Here is a 19,053-nt window from a genome sequence, read left to right as displayed (position 1 = left end):
TTCATTTTTGTTCATAATGTAGCTTGTTTTTAAAGTTACGTTGTTGATGATTAGTTAATGAACTAAAGGTTCAACTGCAATTTCCAGTAAAGTTGTAGCCCCTTAAATGTTGGGTCGATTGAGAAATATGAAACATTTAATTTGGGGATAAAAAGAATAACATTTTTTTCATACTGTTGCTAACTTAATTGCTTTTTTTTTTTTTTTTTTTTTTCTCTCTCATGAAAAGAAATTTATTTTTGCCAACTTAACAATATTTTTCAATTTTTTTTTCTAGATACATTAGTTTAGGGGGAGATTATTTGTATTATTAATAGTGATCTTTCCTTTAAAGGAAAAAAACGGACAAAAAATAAATAAATGTTGATTTGTTTAAATGTTGTTTAAATTGAAGACAATTTTGTTTCTAGACACATTATCAAGCATGCAATGACGGTTCGGGCCACGCGAGGGTAGCAAAAACAACACTTGTAAAGTCATTTTTTTGGTATTGAGTAGAATTTTTTAATGCTCAGTTTTGTTTGACACTTTCAGAAATATATTCGTATAAAAATTGTTCCATATATTATATACATTTTTACAATGAACATTATTTTAGTAGCCACTAACGTACAGTGCAAGTGATAAGCAGGTGTAAGTTGTAAGCGGATGAAGAACAGGAAGTGATCATGAAAACAAGACCTGATGTGCATGTGTCACTTGTGGATAAAAACCAAGGAACTACCTTTGTATATTTGTATTATCAGAGAATATATTTCTTGAAAAGGAGATGTGTGTGGAAAAGGAAAAGCAGAAGTACAGCAAAACACTCCAGCTGCTTGCACTAAAAGGAAGTGATGACTAGTTCAACCCTAAAAGAGGTCCTTTAAATATCTACCTTAATTCGTCACCTAACTTCCCCATTCACTGGATGCCTCACGACTAAACGAAAGCATGATCTATTGAAGTAGTGTAAAAGCTTGATCAAATATTTAGATAAGTTAATTTTAACTGTTGTTGTCCATCAGAGAGTGACACTCGTCAGAGTTCCCATTTAAAAAACACAAAGCAAAATGTCACAAATCTTACATTTTACATGCGTGTAATATTATTTAGTCCCAAAATATAACTCGAACTACTTCAGTTTGTAATGGATGATAATCTATGAGTAAAACGCTTGAGAAGTCCCAAGTTAAAGAAAATGAAAAAACTCAATCAAATGCATATTTGTTCATTAATAAAATAATCCAAATCGATTTTTTATGGAGAACTCAGACCTAATACTGTACACACTATTCTTTCTGTAGAGGCATAGTCAATAGTTGTGGCATGTTGCTGCATGCTTTGAATAGGGAAAAGTAGCACCATCTAGTGGACATTAATAAATGAGCAGTTCATATTTGTGTTTATATTAAACTGTACAATGAAAAATCATGTATATACGTTCTTTTTACATACATTCTGAACGTGAACATGAAAACTTGTTTGTGTCTTTGTGTCCTGTGATATCTTGGCAACCAATTAAGGGTGTACCCCAGATGCCTCCTGCTATAGTCAGCCTGCATAGAAAATGTTTATAAAACACTGAATATATTTATATATCCAGCCAAGGAACTGTGTAGGGTATGATAAAAGTTCATAAAGTCCAATTCTCTCATGAATTAAAAAAAAAAAAAAAAATCTTGGGGTTCTGGCACGAGTCTTGGCACATAGTCACTTTTCGTTGTGGTGTATTGGGCCTAAACACAAAGAGGAGGTTCCTCCATCCTGACCAAAATTGTTCGCCAGTGTTTATGTTCTATCAGAGTCTCAGTTCAGTCCTGTTGGTTCTGGTTCTGCTTGATCAGCTTCTTCTTGCGCTGGGAAACCAGGTCGTAGAAGGGGTCTTTGGTGATGCTCGCCCTTTAAACATTTCAGATGGAGGGCTTTTTAAAAATCAACACTGTCATTCTGTACTCATAATGGGAGTTGTGTTCCATTAAGAAAAGAAAAATAATAATATAAGCTAGTTTGTGCCTAAAATTACTCTTCCACCACAATGTAATCACATTATAACTTGGGTGAATACTTTTGTGAAACATTCTTAAGGTGTAATGTACTGATTAAAGTTAACGAACATAAAAATGTATGTAAAATACATTATAGTTATTGATAACGTACACAAATTTGTAAGTATAATACTGTAGTGGTTCTCAGTTTTTGAACCAAGTATCACTTAAAAACATACTCAGCTGTAACTACCACCATCATGACAAATATATTCAAAATAAGGATTACAAAATATTAAAATATGCACAGCAGCTCGCCAACTCTAACATGCTGTAATCCCAATAATTTAAACACAATTTGTGAAGTAGACTAGCGTGTTAATGAAGAGGGATTCTTAGCTACCTGATAGCGTTGATCCATGAGTCTCTCTCGTGGGGGCTGGCTGCGCAGATGGCATACGACTGGTGTTTGCCTTCCACCACGCGGCCGTCTGTCTCTGTCTTACAGGCTTTGATCTTCTGACCTCGACTGTTGGGGTTGTACAGCTCCAGACAGTACTAAAAAATAGAATAGAAAAAAATGACTACAAAAAAGTTATCAAAATTAGAATGAAATTATTTTTGTTCAAACATGATTTAAAAAGAAATTATTGATTAGAATTGATTAAAACACATTTACCCCCTCCCCCCCCAAAAAAACATGTATTTTAAATAAAAACAGTAATAATGCATTTTATTTCAAAGCGCCTTTCAGAACACTCAAGGTCGCTCAACAGGAAAAACAAAAGTTGGAGAATCCACTGATCAAAAGCAAAATGTAGTAACAGGAAATTAAGAAGACGTGACACAAAACAGAGGTCAAGAAAAAAACACACACAAAGATATACAGTGAAGAAAATAAGTATTTGAACACCCTGCTATTTTTATTAGTTCTCCCACTTAGAAATCATGGAGGAGTCTGACAATTTCATCTATAGGTGCATGTCCACGGTGAGAGCGATAATCTAAAAAGAAAAACTTAGAAATTACAATGCATTCATTTTCAACAATGAATTTGTGTGATACAGCTGCAAAGTATTTGAAAACCTGTCCATCAGCTAGAATTCTCACCCTGAAAGACCTGTTAATTGGCCTGTTAAAAGTCCAACTCCACTCCATGTATTATCCTGAATCAGATGCACCTGATAGCTGCATAAAGACACCAGCCCACCCCATTCAATCAGTAAGCCTCAAACTTGTAACCTGGACCAAAAAGCTATCCAAAGACAAAATTATACACCTCCACAAGGCTGGAAAGTGCTACAGAATAATTGCAAAGCAGCTTGGTGAAAAAAGGTCCACTGTTGGAGCACTCATTAGAAAATGGGGAAGCTAAATCAGCCCAGAACTACACAACAGCAGTTGGTAAATTACCTTAAAAGAGCTGGGACTACCATTTCCAAGGTTACTGTTGGTAATACACTAAGACTTCATGGTTTGAAATCATGCATGGCACGGAAGGTTCCCCTGCTTAAACCAGCACATGTCAATGCCTGTCTAAAGTTTGCCTATGACAATTTGAATGATGCAGAGGAGTCAAGGGAGCAGGTTTTGTGATAATTCAACTAACCATGTTTGGAGGAAGAAGAATGATTAGAACTATCACAAAACCAAGTATTAACATTCATTTTTTAAAGTGTTCAAAAACTTATTTGCAGCTGTATCACACAAATAAATCGATAAAAATCATACATTGTGATTTCTGGATTTTTCTTTTTAGATTCTCTCTCTTACAGTGGACATGCATCTACGATGAAAATTTCAGACCCCTCCATTATTGCTAAGTGGGAGAACTTGCAAAATAGCTGGGTGTTCAAATACTTATTTTCTTCACTGTAAATTACATTACAATGCATCGATTACAATACAATATGTATATATCCTGTATGTTTGTTTGTTTTTTGTATGTTTGTTTTGTTTTTTAATGTATTGCTAAATAAACTTACTGAACAGTAAAGTGTTCAGATTTTAGCTGCTAGCAGGTTATGTAATGAACACTCACAGGTTTCCGAGGAAAAGGGACATCTCTTACACACAAGTTTTCCAGAGGGATGATGCCTCTGGGCTCCTTGTCCTGCCGAAAAAAAAAAAAATGATTAGAAGCATCTAGCTTCATTGGATATAAGAACTCTCCACACCCCTCTTAAAAATGGGCCTTACTGTTGGGAGTCAGCACATATCTGCCACACACTATTTCAAGCTCTTTGGCCGATTAACCCTGCTAGCAGGTATGTGCTGACACAAGTTAAATAATTTGTTAAATTAAACCACAGCCACATCCTAGCAGAGGACATGTAACCTGTGTATAACCACATCATCTCAGTTTATTTTTGCTTCCACACTTGATTTCTTTTCTTTTTTTTTTTTTTTTTATACCTTCTTTTTTAATTGTGATGTACATGGCGTATGGGGAAAGGTTTTGAAATGATTCATCTAGGTATTTTTTTACTATACATACATATATAGGACAAAAACGAGGGTGTGCAGACTTTTAATATAGACTGTGGAGTGCCAACAAGCTTGAGGAGAAGCCTTACGGTAGTGTACTCAAAGTAGTAGAGACAGTTGTCGGTAAGGATGAACCATCGCCTCTTCCATGTCTTCACTCGCCCGCCTTCAAATGGAGATGATAATGAATACTTTTGCAGGGACAGTAATGTTAAATATAATTTTTTACCGAGCTTGAGGAGCCATCCTTCTCTGTCAGGATTGAAGAACGTATGCGTGAGGTCGTTGCCGTCGTCTTCGGGAATTTTGAATGGCTCGTTGCGTATACTTTCGTACAGTTTCTATTAAAAACATAATAATAATTTCAAACTCAAATTCTGTAGAGATTATTGTTAGAACAATATAATATGACAATACAAAGAGAAAAAATGAAAATGAATGAAACAAGGATGATAAAAAATAACTAATGAAAATAATATTTAAAAATCCCAAAATAATAAAAAAAAAAAAAAAATGTTTTAAATTGGGCGGCACAGTGGCTGATTGGTTAGCACCTCCGCCTCACAGTTATGAATCAGTTCTGGGTGCTGCCTTCCCGTGTGACGTTTGCATATTAACCACGCACCCACGTAGGTTTTCTCTGAGTACTCTGGCTTCCTCCAACATCCCAAAACTTTTTTTCTCAGCAAAGTTATCTATATGAACTGTTTTTATTATACTGTATTATAACCTATTGTGTAACTGCATTAAGCCAAACAAATACAAAAAAAAAAAAAAAAAAACATCTTTGAAATTCGGCGAGAGAAAAAAAATCTAGAGTACTGAGCATCAGTGTAGAAAATAGTTCCTAGTTTTAATAGTTGAATTGTGAATAGTTCCTTCATAGGTCTTATTGTGAAATTAACCCCTTCAGACCTGCATTTTTTTTCCTGCTGGACAAAAATAAATCTGCGCAGATTTTTACTTTAAACACCAGAACAAAGTGCAGTTTTTTGGTAGGGATATTTCATGATTTTTTGGTTATTTTTTAATGTTAATATTAATGTGTTTTTTTATGAGAAATTAGCACTTTACATTATCCTTTTTGAAGTTGCGTTTGGTCAGCCATTTTCAAAGACCCAAAAATAGCAAAGAGGGCGTGCCAAACCTCATGACTTGATTTCGATGGGTAAATTTTCATCCAATCATCTCCCAGAAGTGGCAATAGCAACTAAATTCAGTGTATTTATTGGTTTAGGGACAAGAATACGTCATGTCCTTCAGCAGCATGCTTAGGTCTGAAGGGGTTAAAAGAATCATATCTCCAGTTTTCCGTGGTCAATCAATGCCAAATAAAAACTGAGAGATGTTAAATCTGCTCTTTCGAGTTTTCGCTCTATGTCAAATACGCTTTAAAGATGCCACGTAATTGAACATACCGACGTGATTATAGAACAGTAAGCTTAAGTCTGATTGGCATAATGGAGTCATGTGATTATTGTTGCAACGTCTCATTGGTAAAACTGGTTGAGCTACTGTTGGTATCGCTGGCAAAAAAAAAAAAAAAAAAAAGTAAAACCAATACAATAAAGAGGAAAAATGTGACGAGTGTAGCCCAAAGTAGCGGAGTAAGAATAATAATAATAATTAGTGATGCACGATAATGCATTTTTTAACCGATACCGATAACCGATAATTTCCTCCTCATTCCAACCGATAACCGATAATGTCAAGCCGATAATTCTATTAAAAGATTTATGTAAAATTTTAAAGTATACACAAAAGAAAATATTACTGTGCAAAAATATAATTTATTGCTCTTTTTTTCAACACAATGTAAGAACAAGTCGTCAATTCAAACATCTAAATAATGACAGATTGTCTGACATTGTGTAATGGTAAACCTTTGGCAACAATTACTTACAGAGTAAATACCTAAGTTGCACAAAAATGCGTTTAAAATTAAGCCATTCCTAACATATATAACATTAATCCGCTGCAAAACACACCTCCTTAAAACTAGTCAGTTTTAAGTGTAAATCTATTGGCAATAAGTGAAATTATCTGCCATCGCTTCAAGTGTATTTCTCTCAGATTTCTTGGAAGAAAAATAGCTAGCTGAAAATAATCTTAACAGCCTTGTTTTAAGCAATACATTATTATACTTAATCCTAAAAAAAAAAAAAAAAAACTTGAAGAAGGAAATATTTTGAATAATATTTGTGGCTACAGAATATTGATTTAAGAATTTGATTATCTACTGTGACTGTAATTGAGCAAAGAAATAAGTTAAATAATTTGAAAAGTGATTGCTAATGTTATATGCTTTGTTGCACACTGTGAAAATGATTACCTCAAAAGAGCGAGATGTCATGTACCCATTCTGCAGCGCTTTGTTTACATTTGCGGCTTTCACGACATTTGCGTTACAGCAGCTAAACTGCTACACGGCAGTACTATTTGGACGGAGTTGGCGCTCGCATCCGTGTTGTTTTGTGCCTGAGTTTTATTAAGCCGAAAATAAAGACAGCGTTACAAAGTCATCTGACCGCTCGTCATTTCACATTCTGAATGCATTATTGACTGGCTGACTTCGTTTTCTCCATGTTTAAATTATCTTATAACCACTGTGCCGTCATGATAAGCTTGCTTACCGGACATCACTTTTTCATGAAGAATGGTGGTCGTATAAACTGCATTATTTCTTTTATCCAGGGCTTTGGTTCTCGTGTCATTAAGGTAAAAAAAAAAAACTGTGTCTCGTCTCGGCGGCAGCTACATTCGTACCGGATAATTCGCCCGCCCGCCCCGGCCGGTTCGCCGCAGCGTATTCCGGTCCTGGCTCTGCTCGCACGCCGTGGGGGAACGCTCGAGAAACCGTGGTGTTCGCCGGAGGTCCAGAGGCCGGGGAACCGGGCTCGGCCCGGCCCGCCCCGCCTATGGCGAGGCGGCGGCGGCCTGCCGGACTGGCCAAAGCGGCGGGCTCCGTCGGAATTTACCACCCGCCTTGGGCTGCATTCCCAAACAGCCCGACTCTGTATCGTCACAAGCCCTGTAGTTTAGCTTAGTGTTTACAATAGCTTTAGCATTCCTGCTAGCAGCAGCCTCGTATATGTTCCAAAATTCTTTGTGATGCAGTTTTAAATGGCTGCTGGGTTAGTGGTTTTGAATGAGGATGCGTTCTTTCTGCCTCGTGGAACTTGTACGGCACATGTTTCGCAGATGGCGAGAGCGTCGTTTTTTTAGTAACAGCCGCCATAATATTCAACTACTTCTTGTCTTGTAACTCCGCCTCCTCAACCCCTCCTCCCTCAGGGGCTTCAGAGAGGGGAGGGGTTGAGGAGGCGGCGTGCTGAATTCTTCGGTTGAGCACATTTGGAGGCAAAATCAAGTATATAATTATCGGATTGCATTATCGGTTGAATTTTTTTATTATCTGGATTATCTGTGTGACGTCATAATTGCCATTATCGGCCGATAATTATCGGTGACCGATATTATCGTGTATCTTTAATAATAATAATACATTTTATTTCTAGAGCGCTTTTCAAAACACACAAAGACGCTTCACAAGAGACATGGAATCACAGTACGATAAAAAGGTATTAAAAGGATAAAAAATTAAAAGAACAATAAAAAGAAGTAAAAATATAAAAGAGCTAGGGGTTATGGTGGTTAAGAAAGAGTGAACAGGTGTGTTTTCAGTCTAGGTTTGAAAAGTGATAGAGTAGATATGCTGCGCAGATCAAGGGGTAAGGAGTTCCAGAGCTATGCAATGACTAAAAGCTCTGGAACCAAAGGTGGAGAGGCGGACACAGGGGACGGAGAGGGGAAGAATAGTGGTAGAGCAAAGTGAACGGGTTGGATTGTTTAGACGGAGAAGATCGCAAAGGTAGGGAAAGGCCAGGGCATGGAGTATTTTGAAGGTGATGATGAGGATCTTGTAGTTGATTCTTTGTTTGACGGGAAGCCAGTGAAGTTGACGGAGGATGGGGGTGATGTGGTGTGTTGAGGGGGTTCGAGTGATGAAGCGTGCTGTTGAGTTCAGGAGGAGCTTCAGTTTCTGGAGGGACTTGTGAGGGAGACCGAAGAGCAGTGAGTTCCAATAATCGAGCCGGGAGGTTATTAGATTACAGACCAGGGTGAAAGCGGTATGGTGGGTGAGAGAAGGGAGGAGGCGAGAAATGTTGTGAAAGTGGAAATAGGCTGATCTGGTGATGCTGTTTATATGTAACCGGAAGGAAAGTGTGCTGTCGAGGATGACACCCAGACTCTTAACCTTAGACGAAGGAGAGATCGGTAAATTGTTGATGGTAATAGAGAACTTATGGACATTAGAGAACGTTGCGGTGGTTCCAACTGAGAGCACTTCTGTTTTGGAGCTGTTAAGTAGGAGGAAGTTGGAGGCGAACCAGGAGTTAATGTCATCTAAGCAGAGGGTGAGGGAGGAAGGTGGGATGGAGGCGGTTGGTTTTGAGGATATGTAGAGCTGGGTGAAGAGGAGCAGCGGAGACAGGGAGGGAACTTGATTTAAGGGGGCCAAGTTTGACGAATTGTGTGCGGTTGGACAGGTAGGAAGTGAACCAGGAAAGGGGTGTGTGGGTGATACCAATGGAGGAGAGTCGGTCGAGAAGGATTGTATGGAAAATTGTGTCGAAGGCGGCAGTGAGATCGAGGAGGACGAGAATTGATAATAAACCGGAGTCGGATGCTATGTGGAGGTCATTTGTAATTCTAAGTAAGGCTGTTTCGGTGCTATGGAGGGGGCGGAAACCGGATTGAAAGTGCTCGTAAATGTCATTGGTAATTAGGTGGTTATGGAGTTGGGATGCAACGTTTTTTTCAAGAATTTTGGAAATGAAAGGTAGGTTGGAGATGGGACGGCGGTTATTGAAATTGGTGGGATCCAGGTTGGGTTTCTTTAGAATGGGTGTGATGGAAGCAGTTTTGAGGGATGGAGGGGCCATACCGGTTGTAAGTGAAGAGTGAATGATAGTAGTGATGAGGGGGGCTATTGAGGGAAGACAAGTTTTGATGAGGGCAGTGGGAAGAGGATCAAGGTGACTGGTAGTGGGTTTGGATTTGGTGATGATGTCAGAGATAGCCGGGATTGAAGGAAGGGTAAATGAGAGGGTGCTAATGAGAGGAACATGAAAGGGAACAGGGTCAGTCCTAAAAACTGCAGCTCCGTGGTGAGTCAGGGATTGGTTAATGTCAGTGATTTTCGTGGAGAAGAATGTCAGGATGGCTGCACAAAAATTAGCAGAACATATGTGACGAGGGAGTGGATCGGGAGGCTTAGTGAGTTTGGCTAGAAGTGAGTACAGGCTTTTAGAGTTGTGTTGATTAGCTGAAATGAGACTGGAATAGTAAGTTGATTTGGATGCATTGATTTGGTCCTTGTACAAAGTGAGTTGTGAACAGTACATTTCTTTGTGTAGTGATAGTCCAGTTTTCTTGTACAGACGTTCGAGCTGACAGTTTCGTGACTTAAACAGGCGGAGAGCAGGGGTGAACCAGGGCGCAGATTGGGTGAAGGAAACAGAACGGGTTTTTAGGGGGGCGTGGTAGTTCAGGAGTGAGTGTAGATGGGTATTGTAATGAGACACTAAATCAGCAGGTGAACTGGTCGAGTTTGTGGGAGGAAGGTTGTCAATGTCACAAGAGAGTGCTTGGGTGTTAATGGTCTCAGTCTTGCGAAATGAAATTGATCTGGGGAGGATAATCTTTGAAAAGGGGATCTTGAGAGTGAAAGTAACTAGGGAGTGGTCAGAGTATAGTAATGGGTGGGGCCTGCAGTCAGAAGGGGTGGAGCCAGAGCAGCAAACCAAGTCCAAAATATGTCCTTTGTTGTGAGTGGGAAAGTTGATGCATTGTGTTAAACCGAGGCTGTCAAGGCAGGAGATGAAATCTTTTGTGAAGGGATTATTTTGATTGTCAAGATGAATGTTGAAGTTGCCAAGGATGATAATAGTTTGACAGAGGGAAGAAAGATTGATGACCAGTTTTGAAAAATCAATATAGCGTATCTTTTTCACAAATCTACTCAAGTAAAAGTAAAAAGTATGGCTTAATAAAACTAATCTTAGAAGTAAATTTTTCTCAAAATGTGACTCAAGTAAATGTAACTGAGTAAATGTAACTCGTTACTACCCACCTCTAGTACCCAGCATTGGCTGGTGACCCAGTTAGCTGGGATAGACTCCAGCACCCCTGAGACCCCCGTGAAGATAAGTGGTACAGAGGATGATTTAATTAATCATGATAAATAAAAATGTATGTGGCGGGAAACACAGACAACGCTGAAAAAGCAGTTTCTGCTCTTGTACCCCTCTTTAAAATAAACTGCTGTATTTTAAGCCAAAAGAACTGTTGTGTTTGATAGAACAATATGTCTATATGCTGCCATAGCAGATTCATGGCTTCATGGTTTTACCCTGGAAACCCCCATTTACAGACGTCGCGCAACCACTTTTGTTTCAACCCAGCCATAAAAAGAAGGTAAGTAGTTATATTTATTATTCGAAATGTCTGTCATTTTTAGCTTAGAATCATTAATTGATGTCTAATATTTAGTTTAAAATAAAAAAAATTTAAAAAGCGACTTTACCAAATTATTCACTCACATATTTGAAACTTTTAAACAAATTGCGTCACAATGAAAAATTTGGCGTCTGTAAAAAAGTCACTGATATCTACCTCATAACTATCGCTTAATTGTATTTTTATCGTTACTGTCGCATTTTCCCCAATATTTTGGATGATAAATATTCGATCCAAACAAAGAAAAACTGAAGAAAAAAAAAAATGTTTTAAAGGGTAAATATATAAAAATTAAAATCTCGATTACTCCTTGATGTCTGCGATTTGTGCATCGCGACCCTTTTTTATATTACCATGTTTCACCCATAAAATCCCCCAAAAATCCAGCTGTGGCCATTCACAGCTTTGTCTTGACACTCGGTGATACATGCTACATGGAGTTTTGGGATCGAAAAGAGGTAAGTACGCGATAATATCTTGTTAAAATCATGGCGTCTTTATTTATGCTCTCGCGTGCTCTCACCTCCAGTTAGGGTTTTGTTACTTAAAAATGTATTTACTTTTTTTTAAATGCCCTCCTGTTCAAAATTTTTCTTCCCCCAGAAAATTGAGATTTTAAGCTTTCCAATGATGTATCACACATGCATATAGGACAATTTTGAAATTTAGCCAAATTGGGGTCTCAGAGCAGAACTTCAAGTGACCTGAGTGTTTTCCGCCATATACCGTTAAAATATTACAAAAACAAAATGCAAGTACTTAATAATTAATACCGACTAAATATTACTGCTAATTATTAGTGCTGTCAAGCGATTAAACATTTTAATTGCAATTAATCGCATGCAGAGATTCAACTTTGCAGATATTTTTGCCGACTATCTCAAATTGTAAGCTTATGCTTGATGTCCATGTTTACCGAAAGCAGCTCTGCGGGGAGGTCATGGCCGTTGTTGATGCCTCTGTTCATGGACACGAATCGATCTAGCGTGGTCTTGTCCTTCACATTGGGATTGTGCAGGCTGGTGTTCAGCATAATGATGGCGAACGATAGGATGTAGCACGTGTCTGTGGCGGGGACAGATGACAAGTCACATCACGTGCAGCTACAATAGGAAGAGAAGCCAGACCAGCAGAAGTGAAAGTCCCAAAGGAAATCGCTTCATGGACAAAAGTATGTGGCCTCAAAAGATGACGTCTGAGTGAATCATTTTTAGTGACTGTTTATTTGTATTTTTTACCAGGTGGGATTTATCAGGTAGTACAACTACAAAGGAGCATACACTTCCTTTTGGGGAACTTCTAAGAAGGGTTTTGATTAACAGAGGAGGAGAGACTTAGAATGACATCCTGTGAGGTGGGCGTTTTGGGGGCACTTTTCTGCACTTCTGAAGTCCCTTTTGGACAATGGTTCTCAACCTTTTCACATCAAGACCCACCCACAGAAATCGTCATCCCTCCAAGTACTGCTTTAATGACCAGCATTACACAAGCGTAATAGGCTCTAATATTTATCAAGACTTGATCGGAGATGTTTAATTGCAAAAATAATATAATGAAATAATAATAATATTACAAGTTAAATGACTCCACCTTTCAAGAATGAAGGCCATATATTATATAAAAAACATCAAATTACACATAAACACACGTAGTCTACCACCAAGTTCAAAATAAATACACAAACACACTCCAACATCAAATGTGAGCGTACCCGTGGACTGGAAGACGTTAGCGTTGCAGTCGCAGTATCGCGCGGCGAAAGCCTCCATCATACGGTCGATCTTCTGGGCCTCGCCGGGCAAGCGGAAACTCCATAAGAACTGTCTGTCATGTTCACAATAAAAGTTGGTAAGTTAGTGTGATGTGATGTCACAGGCCCACATTATCACATATTACTGTATTATTGAATTATTTCTTGATTGATTAATCCACAGGATAAAAGGAATGACTTAATGTAATAATGAAAAATGCTTTATGGTATTCTGTAGAGTGGTGCACACTAATGCATGACACATGTAAACCTATAAAGTGTGCTTTCCTCCTCTCCACCAGTGCTGTTATTTTTAGCCCAAATGCTTTGTCTAACAATTTGTCTCACTCAGACCTTTCAGCTCCTGTAGTTGATCAACTGTTGCAAAAACAGGTGATGGCCGAGCAAGGAGAAGACCAGAGTGTTCCTATATACATTTCTAAATTCCTTTAAGACAATATTCCTCATTATTTAACATAGTCTTAAATTTGTCCCTAAACATATAAACGTGAATGTGTATGTTCTCCCAAAAATATTTGTCTCAATTTGGATGTTTGAAGGTTACTTCTACGATAGTTTTCACATCATTAATTTGAATACTTGAATGAGGAAACCAAATATGTGTCGAAACAGACCTGAGGGCTTGAACCAAGTTGAGGTCGGAGAACTCATGCAGTTCCACAAAGGCCTTCAAGGTCTGTAGGTGGAGCTCATCTCTGATGAAAAAGGACAACAAAAAAGGAATATTTTACTCTTCTTCCTCAGCGTTCGCTCGTAAACGATCATAAAATATATCTATTCTAAGTCTTTGAAGGACTGAAGACAACTGAAATGAGCCTAGAACGTTTATTGTACTTCAATGCAAAATGGCAGATTTTTTTAAGTCTCTAATGAACCAAATTAGAAGGGTTAGGCTAACAAGTCATCAAACTTAGCTAGCATTTTTAGCCCGCACGAAATGACCAAATACTAAGAGTTGTCCATTGGGTGTGGACTTATCTTTCTGGTATAGAGTATGTGGTTCAAATCCAGTTGCTCACCTTTCTCCCAGGAACTCCCCGATGGCCGTCTTGTTGAGGCCTTCTTCCTTGTAGAGGAACTCAGCGATGCATCCGGCACTCTTCTTCAAAAGCTTGTTCTCTACCAGATAATTGATACCCTGAGACAAACACACATATGTATGAGTAATTTACAAGTACGCGAGTCAAATTTGGTGGCAAATATTTGGGAAAAGTTCAATGATTTTGTTCATTTTTGGAAGGCATCTTAAAATTGTCAAAATCGATCCTCAAACTCTCTGTTCCAAAGTAAAATGAGTGTTCTTGTACATAAGTTTGAACATAGGTTTTTATGTACAGTATGTCGTGGTGGTAGGCTACGTGTGTACAAAATTTGATGTTGCTAACACACACATTAAAAAAAAGCCATTAAATGTGGATGCTGGGAGATGAAATGAGAAATCATACTGAATCCAGGTCAGATCTAGATTACACACCTGGGCACAATGAAAATCCAACTGGTTCATACACTTGCTGTATACCTGAGTTAAATATCAATTCATCATGTTTGATTAGAATCTTTGTAATATATTGTTTTTGTTGCTGTTTTTTTAATATATAAATTGCTAAGCCTTGGCAGAGATCTCTGAGCTATTTTTGTTTGTCTATGATCTCATCTCCTGCTCAAATGTGAACAGGAACCAAGTTCTTAAATTCGATTCCCTAAAATCACATCTTGTTCCGCTTTCACATGTGAAAGAAGTGCGACTTAAATTATTTTAACACTGTAAAAATACAATTGTTTTGGCACACCGATTGGGGGAAAAAGTGACAAAACATGCAGATTTTCCGTACCTCTCAAGCTATAAAAACCTCAGTGTACTTAAGTCCACATTTTCAGTAACAATGATGTTATATGTTTACTTGCAGAAAGCGTTGAGGAAACCACAACTCGGCATCATCATGATAAACAGGAAGTCCTCGTATTGCCGAGAGAGGCCGAACAAATGCAACGCCGTTTCAGAAAATTGCTTGTTACGCCACAACAGACATTTTGACGCCCACCTTCTTGGGGTCCATGTTGAACTTTTTCTTCCCATTGGAGAACTTTTTCTTTCCCATGTTTCTTTAAAAAAAAAACAACAACAACAACATAAAAGTCATTGAACTTTGCAACCATGTTCTACTCATATAAAATGATGAAAATATAAGTGGTTCAAATTTAGAATTGGCTATTGGCCTAATTCATGTGGTTCAACTTCGGTACCAATTGGACAAAATTACTGAGCTGTCTGAAAGATACCTGCATGTAGACAGTACCAAAATGGTCCTAAAATGGTTGATTTGAACTAAAATGTTAGACATTATGTCTCAAATTGTTGAAGAAAATATGCCAATAATCAAACATTATGGTGTGGAGTATACAGAGGTCCCTCGCCATTTCGCACTTTGAAATTTGCTGTTTCAGTTGTTTGCAAATTTTTTAGATATTTAAAAAAAAATGACTCACAGCAACACGAAAAATGCAGACGGCCCAGCAACCTTTTACTCCAAGTAATCTGATTGGCTGATGCTTCTGGACCTTTTCGGGTTTACTCGTATACTCGACTCTGTGAGCTGATTGGCCGAGACACATCATTCAAGCGTTCACCGCTCTCGGCTCTCGCAGCGGAAAAATACGACACGTTTCGCTGCAGTGCATCACTACTTTTTTTCATTTTATCAACATTTAGTATATGTACACGCATATATCATTAAAGGGAACGATGGATGGAAAGTTGCAGTTCTTAAATGATAAATATTAGTACCAGTTGTAATAATGTGATATTAAAACCCCTCTTAATGTTTTCGTTTTAATCAAATTCTTAAAATTTTAAACCAAAAAAATGAACTGGTAGTTTGCCATTGTTGTTGACGTCGCAGAGCGGTGACGTCACATGGCCACGCTGCCGTACTTCCACAGTGTCAGTCTTTAACTATGTAAGGTAGTGATTTAAAATACGCCACAAGGTGTCAATGGTGAGTTTTAAATTATTTAGAGATCAAGCCATTGAATACCTTTTGTCCCTTGACTGACACCGTAGTTTTCCTTTTAAGGCACGGTGCGGGCGCCATAAGCGAAATGTGCCGTATGATCAGTTGTATGTTGTGAAGGACAGACGCACAGATTGAAGCACTTTTCTTTTGTGAATGCTATTTTTAGAGCGATATATTATTTTTGTTGTATTTTCACTATACGGTACTTATCTTCAATTGTATATTGTGAAGGAGGAGTTGCCGAAGCTTATGCCAATAAACTGCACGGTCCGAGCAACGAATCTGAACGCCTGTGTCCACTCGCCTTTCTCTACCTCTTAGATCTCAATGTGCAAAATAAGGCATCATTACAATCTGTTGGGCAGAAAATGATACGAAAAAACAGCAATCAAACTAAGTTTAATACATTTATTCATTTTCCGTGTCGCTTATTCACCGAGAAGCAAGCTTCGGGAGCAACATCTGAGAAGTCTGATAAATCTGAGAACACCGGCAGCGTACCCATGTGACGTCACCGCCCTGCGACGTCAACAACAATGGCGACCTACTAGTTAAAATAATTTTACAAATTTTATTAAAACGAAACATTAAGACAGGTTTAAATATCAAAATATTATAACTCGTACTAACATTTATTATTTAAGAACTTCATGTCTTTCTATCCGTGCTACCCTTTAAAAATCATTTATAAAAATCTACATATACTGTAAGCAAAGAGGTTCTGCCTCTACTCAGTGGATTTTTTATTTCCGGGGCGGGGGTGTTGGCCCCCATGAAATGCGAAAAACGAGGGATCGCTGTTACTAAACCAAACTTTGAAGCAAAAAAAAGGTTGGAGACCACAGTTCTAGGGTTATGCAACTTAACTAATTTACAGTAGGTGAGTTATGTCTGTGAGACTGTGTTTGTTTGTTTGTTTGTTTGTTTGTTTGTTTGTTTGTTTGTTTGTTTGTTTTTATGTGTAGGTCTATTTAGAATTGAGATGTCTGCAAATTATTATGTTGCTCAGGGAACCTGGCATTTGGAGCTGGATTCTAGGGAAAAGCTACAGAACCAATATTTGTAGGGCAATTCATGATTGACAGTGTACGTACCTTTCTTCAGTCTCAGATGACTCGAATGTGAGTATCTCGGCCATTACACTGTCGATTTCTTCCTTCAGTTTCTGCTCATGTCAATAAAAATCCTCAGTAAAATGAATTTTTGCACTGATTTGTTGTGTGAAAAATTTAGTAATGACGTACCTGAATGTCATTCAGAAGTCCTTTTTTGTACATCTTGATATTCTCTAGCTCCAACCTTTCGGCTGCTGTGAAGTCTGACAGAACTAAAATACAACACGTAACATAAAGTGTTACTGTTAATGATGATCTACAGTATACAGTAAACTATAAGTGGTAGCATAGTGTCAGAGAGAGGTGTAGGTGGAACACAAAGTTTTAATAAGCAAAAATGAATACAAAACATCAAAACTGCTACACAGTTTAGTGTATTACAAATGATTTATGATCACAATCATGATTAATTAGTGTGATTTCTAATCATGCTTGTCTAGGTTCAACCAGTGACTTAAATTTTTATTGGACTCTCCAGACATATCCATCAGCCCATGATTGGTTTGAATAAAAAAAGATTTTTTTTTTTTTTTTCCGAAGATGTGATCATGGGATCCTCACTACACTTCCTCTTAGCAGATGCTCATATCTTGTGAACTACAACGTGAACCACACGCCCTTCCTGTGTGCTGCTTTTGCAACATACACGCACATGAAAAGTCATGCAAGATGTTGCTGACACTAGGAGAAAGAAGTGGCATTTAAATAGTCACTATACGGAGAAAACAATACCACGTTTTATTTTGTTCTATTTTATTCAAAGGTTTAAAGACTCTTTTCCTGCCATACAGGATAAGAGCCTATAAAATTCTGACCATTAAAGCACAGATTGTGGAATGTATTAAGGTGTTTCCCACACAAATCTTAAATAGTCCCATTATACCAAGGTATCATTGTTGTAATGAGATGATTGATAATACAAATAAAATAGAATTTCTGTGTGTGCTAATTTTGGCAAACAAAATTATATAAAATGTGTTTCATTTATGTCTCAATTCACTTTATACATCGCAAAAACACACCTCCTTAAAAATAGTTAAATTCCCTAGTTTTCATTGCAAATCTACTAAAATTCAGTGAAATTATCTGCCAGTTCTTTAAGTAAATTCTACTCTCAATTATTAAAGTATAAAAATAGCTAGCCCGAAAAAAGATGAAAAGATTTATTTTAAGCAATAGATTTTTATATTTAATCTTAATAAATGCTTCTTCATCAGAAATATTCTTAATTCAAGAATATCATTCAAAACATTATTTTGAAGCAATTTTTTTCTTGCTTACAAAAATCAAAGCCAATTTAGATGTATGGGCTTAATAAGAACAAATAGTAATATTTACGTAAAGTAAGTGGAATAATCTGACGCATTAATCTGTTAACTGGTCTTTAACACTCAAAACAAATGGAGAAAATTATTTGACTACATTTTAAAAAAAAAAAAAATCTGATTAAGAGGTTATAAATTTGCAGTGTATAATAAGTACAATGAGAACTAAAATTTTTTGAAAAAAAAAAAAAAGTTACTTTTTAAACACATATTTTATGTAATCAAATCTGCTATTAAAACTCCCATTTTCATATCAAATACAAAATTTACCATTAACAAAAAGTTGGCAATAACAAGACGATTTCTGTAAATACTTCAGCATTCCAATAAAATGTTTATTAGGAAAAATATTAATGTAAATAAAAAAGCAAGCAGAACTAAAATTTCATTTAAAAAATTATTATCATTATTAAATTAAATCATTTCAATCACATTAAGTCATTATTAAAAATTGTCATACCCATTTGGCCCTCAGTCATGAGCTCCACCAAAAATGAAAGTGCGATGTAACAAAATAAAATAACCAGGCAAACGTGTCTGGATGCTGCATCAGCATGAAGTCTACAAAGTGTGAGCAACACTTGAATGAGTGACGCGCTCTCCTTTGGATCGGATAAACGTCAACACCTCCTGCCTTACATTTCAAGCCTTCATTTTATGAGGAAATCACCCCTTCAAATTAAAACCGGAGAAAAAACATTTTAAACTCGCACGCTGATGACGTTAGTCTTATTTTCTTTTCTTTTTTCTGCAGGACGTCATGTTCCATCTGCAACTTCCTGTTCTCAAAGCAGAGACAGTACAGTGGATTTAAAAAAGTGTATACACCCCCGTTAAATGTTTTTGGTCATA

The 19,053-nt window shown here is 37.4% G+C and overlaps 1 protein-coding gene across 2 annotated transcripts; it reads right to left on the bottom strand.

Annotated features, from left to right (window-relative positions):
* Positions 1–490: 490 nt before the first annotated feature.
* Positions 491–18,800, bottom strand: cyth4b (cytohesin 4b). Of its 2 annotated transcripts, none has more exons than XM_057843367.1 (12): positions 18,662–18,800; positions 17,006–17,088; positions 16,856–16,926; positions 14,790–14,850; positions 13,767–13,885; positions 13,362–13,442; positions 12,688–12,800; positions 11,893–12,041; positions 4,544–4,795; positions 4,009–4,080; positions 2,371–2,525; positions 491–1,881 (listed from the first exon to the last, which is right to left on the bottom strand). In XM_057843367.1, exons 1-12 carry the CDS (start codon positions 18,678–18,680, stop codon positions 1,794–1,796), a joined length of 1,263 nt encoding a protein of 420 aa, XP_057699350.1. In that variant the 5' UTR covers positions 18,681–18,800; the 3' UTR covers positions 491–1,793. The 2 variants fall into 2 exon arrangements, with proteins under 2 accessions (XP_057699350.1, XP_057699351.1); XM_057843368.1 differs by lacking the exon at positions 491–1,881 and having other exon boundaries at positions 2,367–2,525; positions 4,544–4,620; positions 4,684–4,795.
* Between the last annotated feature and the right edge of the window lie 253 nt (positions 18,801–19,053).

The sequence above is a fragment of the Corythoichthys intestinalis genome, chromosome 8 (assembly GCF_030265065.1).
Source record: "Corythoichthys intestinalis isolate RoL2023-P3 chromosome 8, ASM3026506v1, whole genome shotgun sequence".
Taxonomy (NCBI): Eukaryota; Metazoa; Chordata; class Actinopteri; order Syngnathiformes; family Syngnathidae; genus Corythoichthys; species Corythoichthys intestinalis.
Note: the sequence above shows the minus strand (reverse complement) of the source record. Positions and strands in the feature narration are given on the sequence as shown.

Bases quoted from the DNA above. Each gene is read 5' to 3' on its own strand.
- cyth4b (XM_057843367.1), bottom strand. The intron at 16,927-17,005 runs GTACGTCATTAC...TGACATGAGCAG, and splicing joins GACTTCTGAATGACATTCAG to AAACTGAAGGAAGAAATCGA. The intron at 4,796-11,892 runs GTAAACATGGAC...TGTTTTTAATAG, and splicing joins TCCCCGCAGAGCTGCTTTCG to AAACTGTACGAAAGTATACG.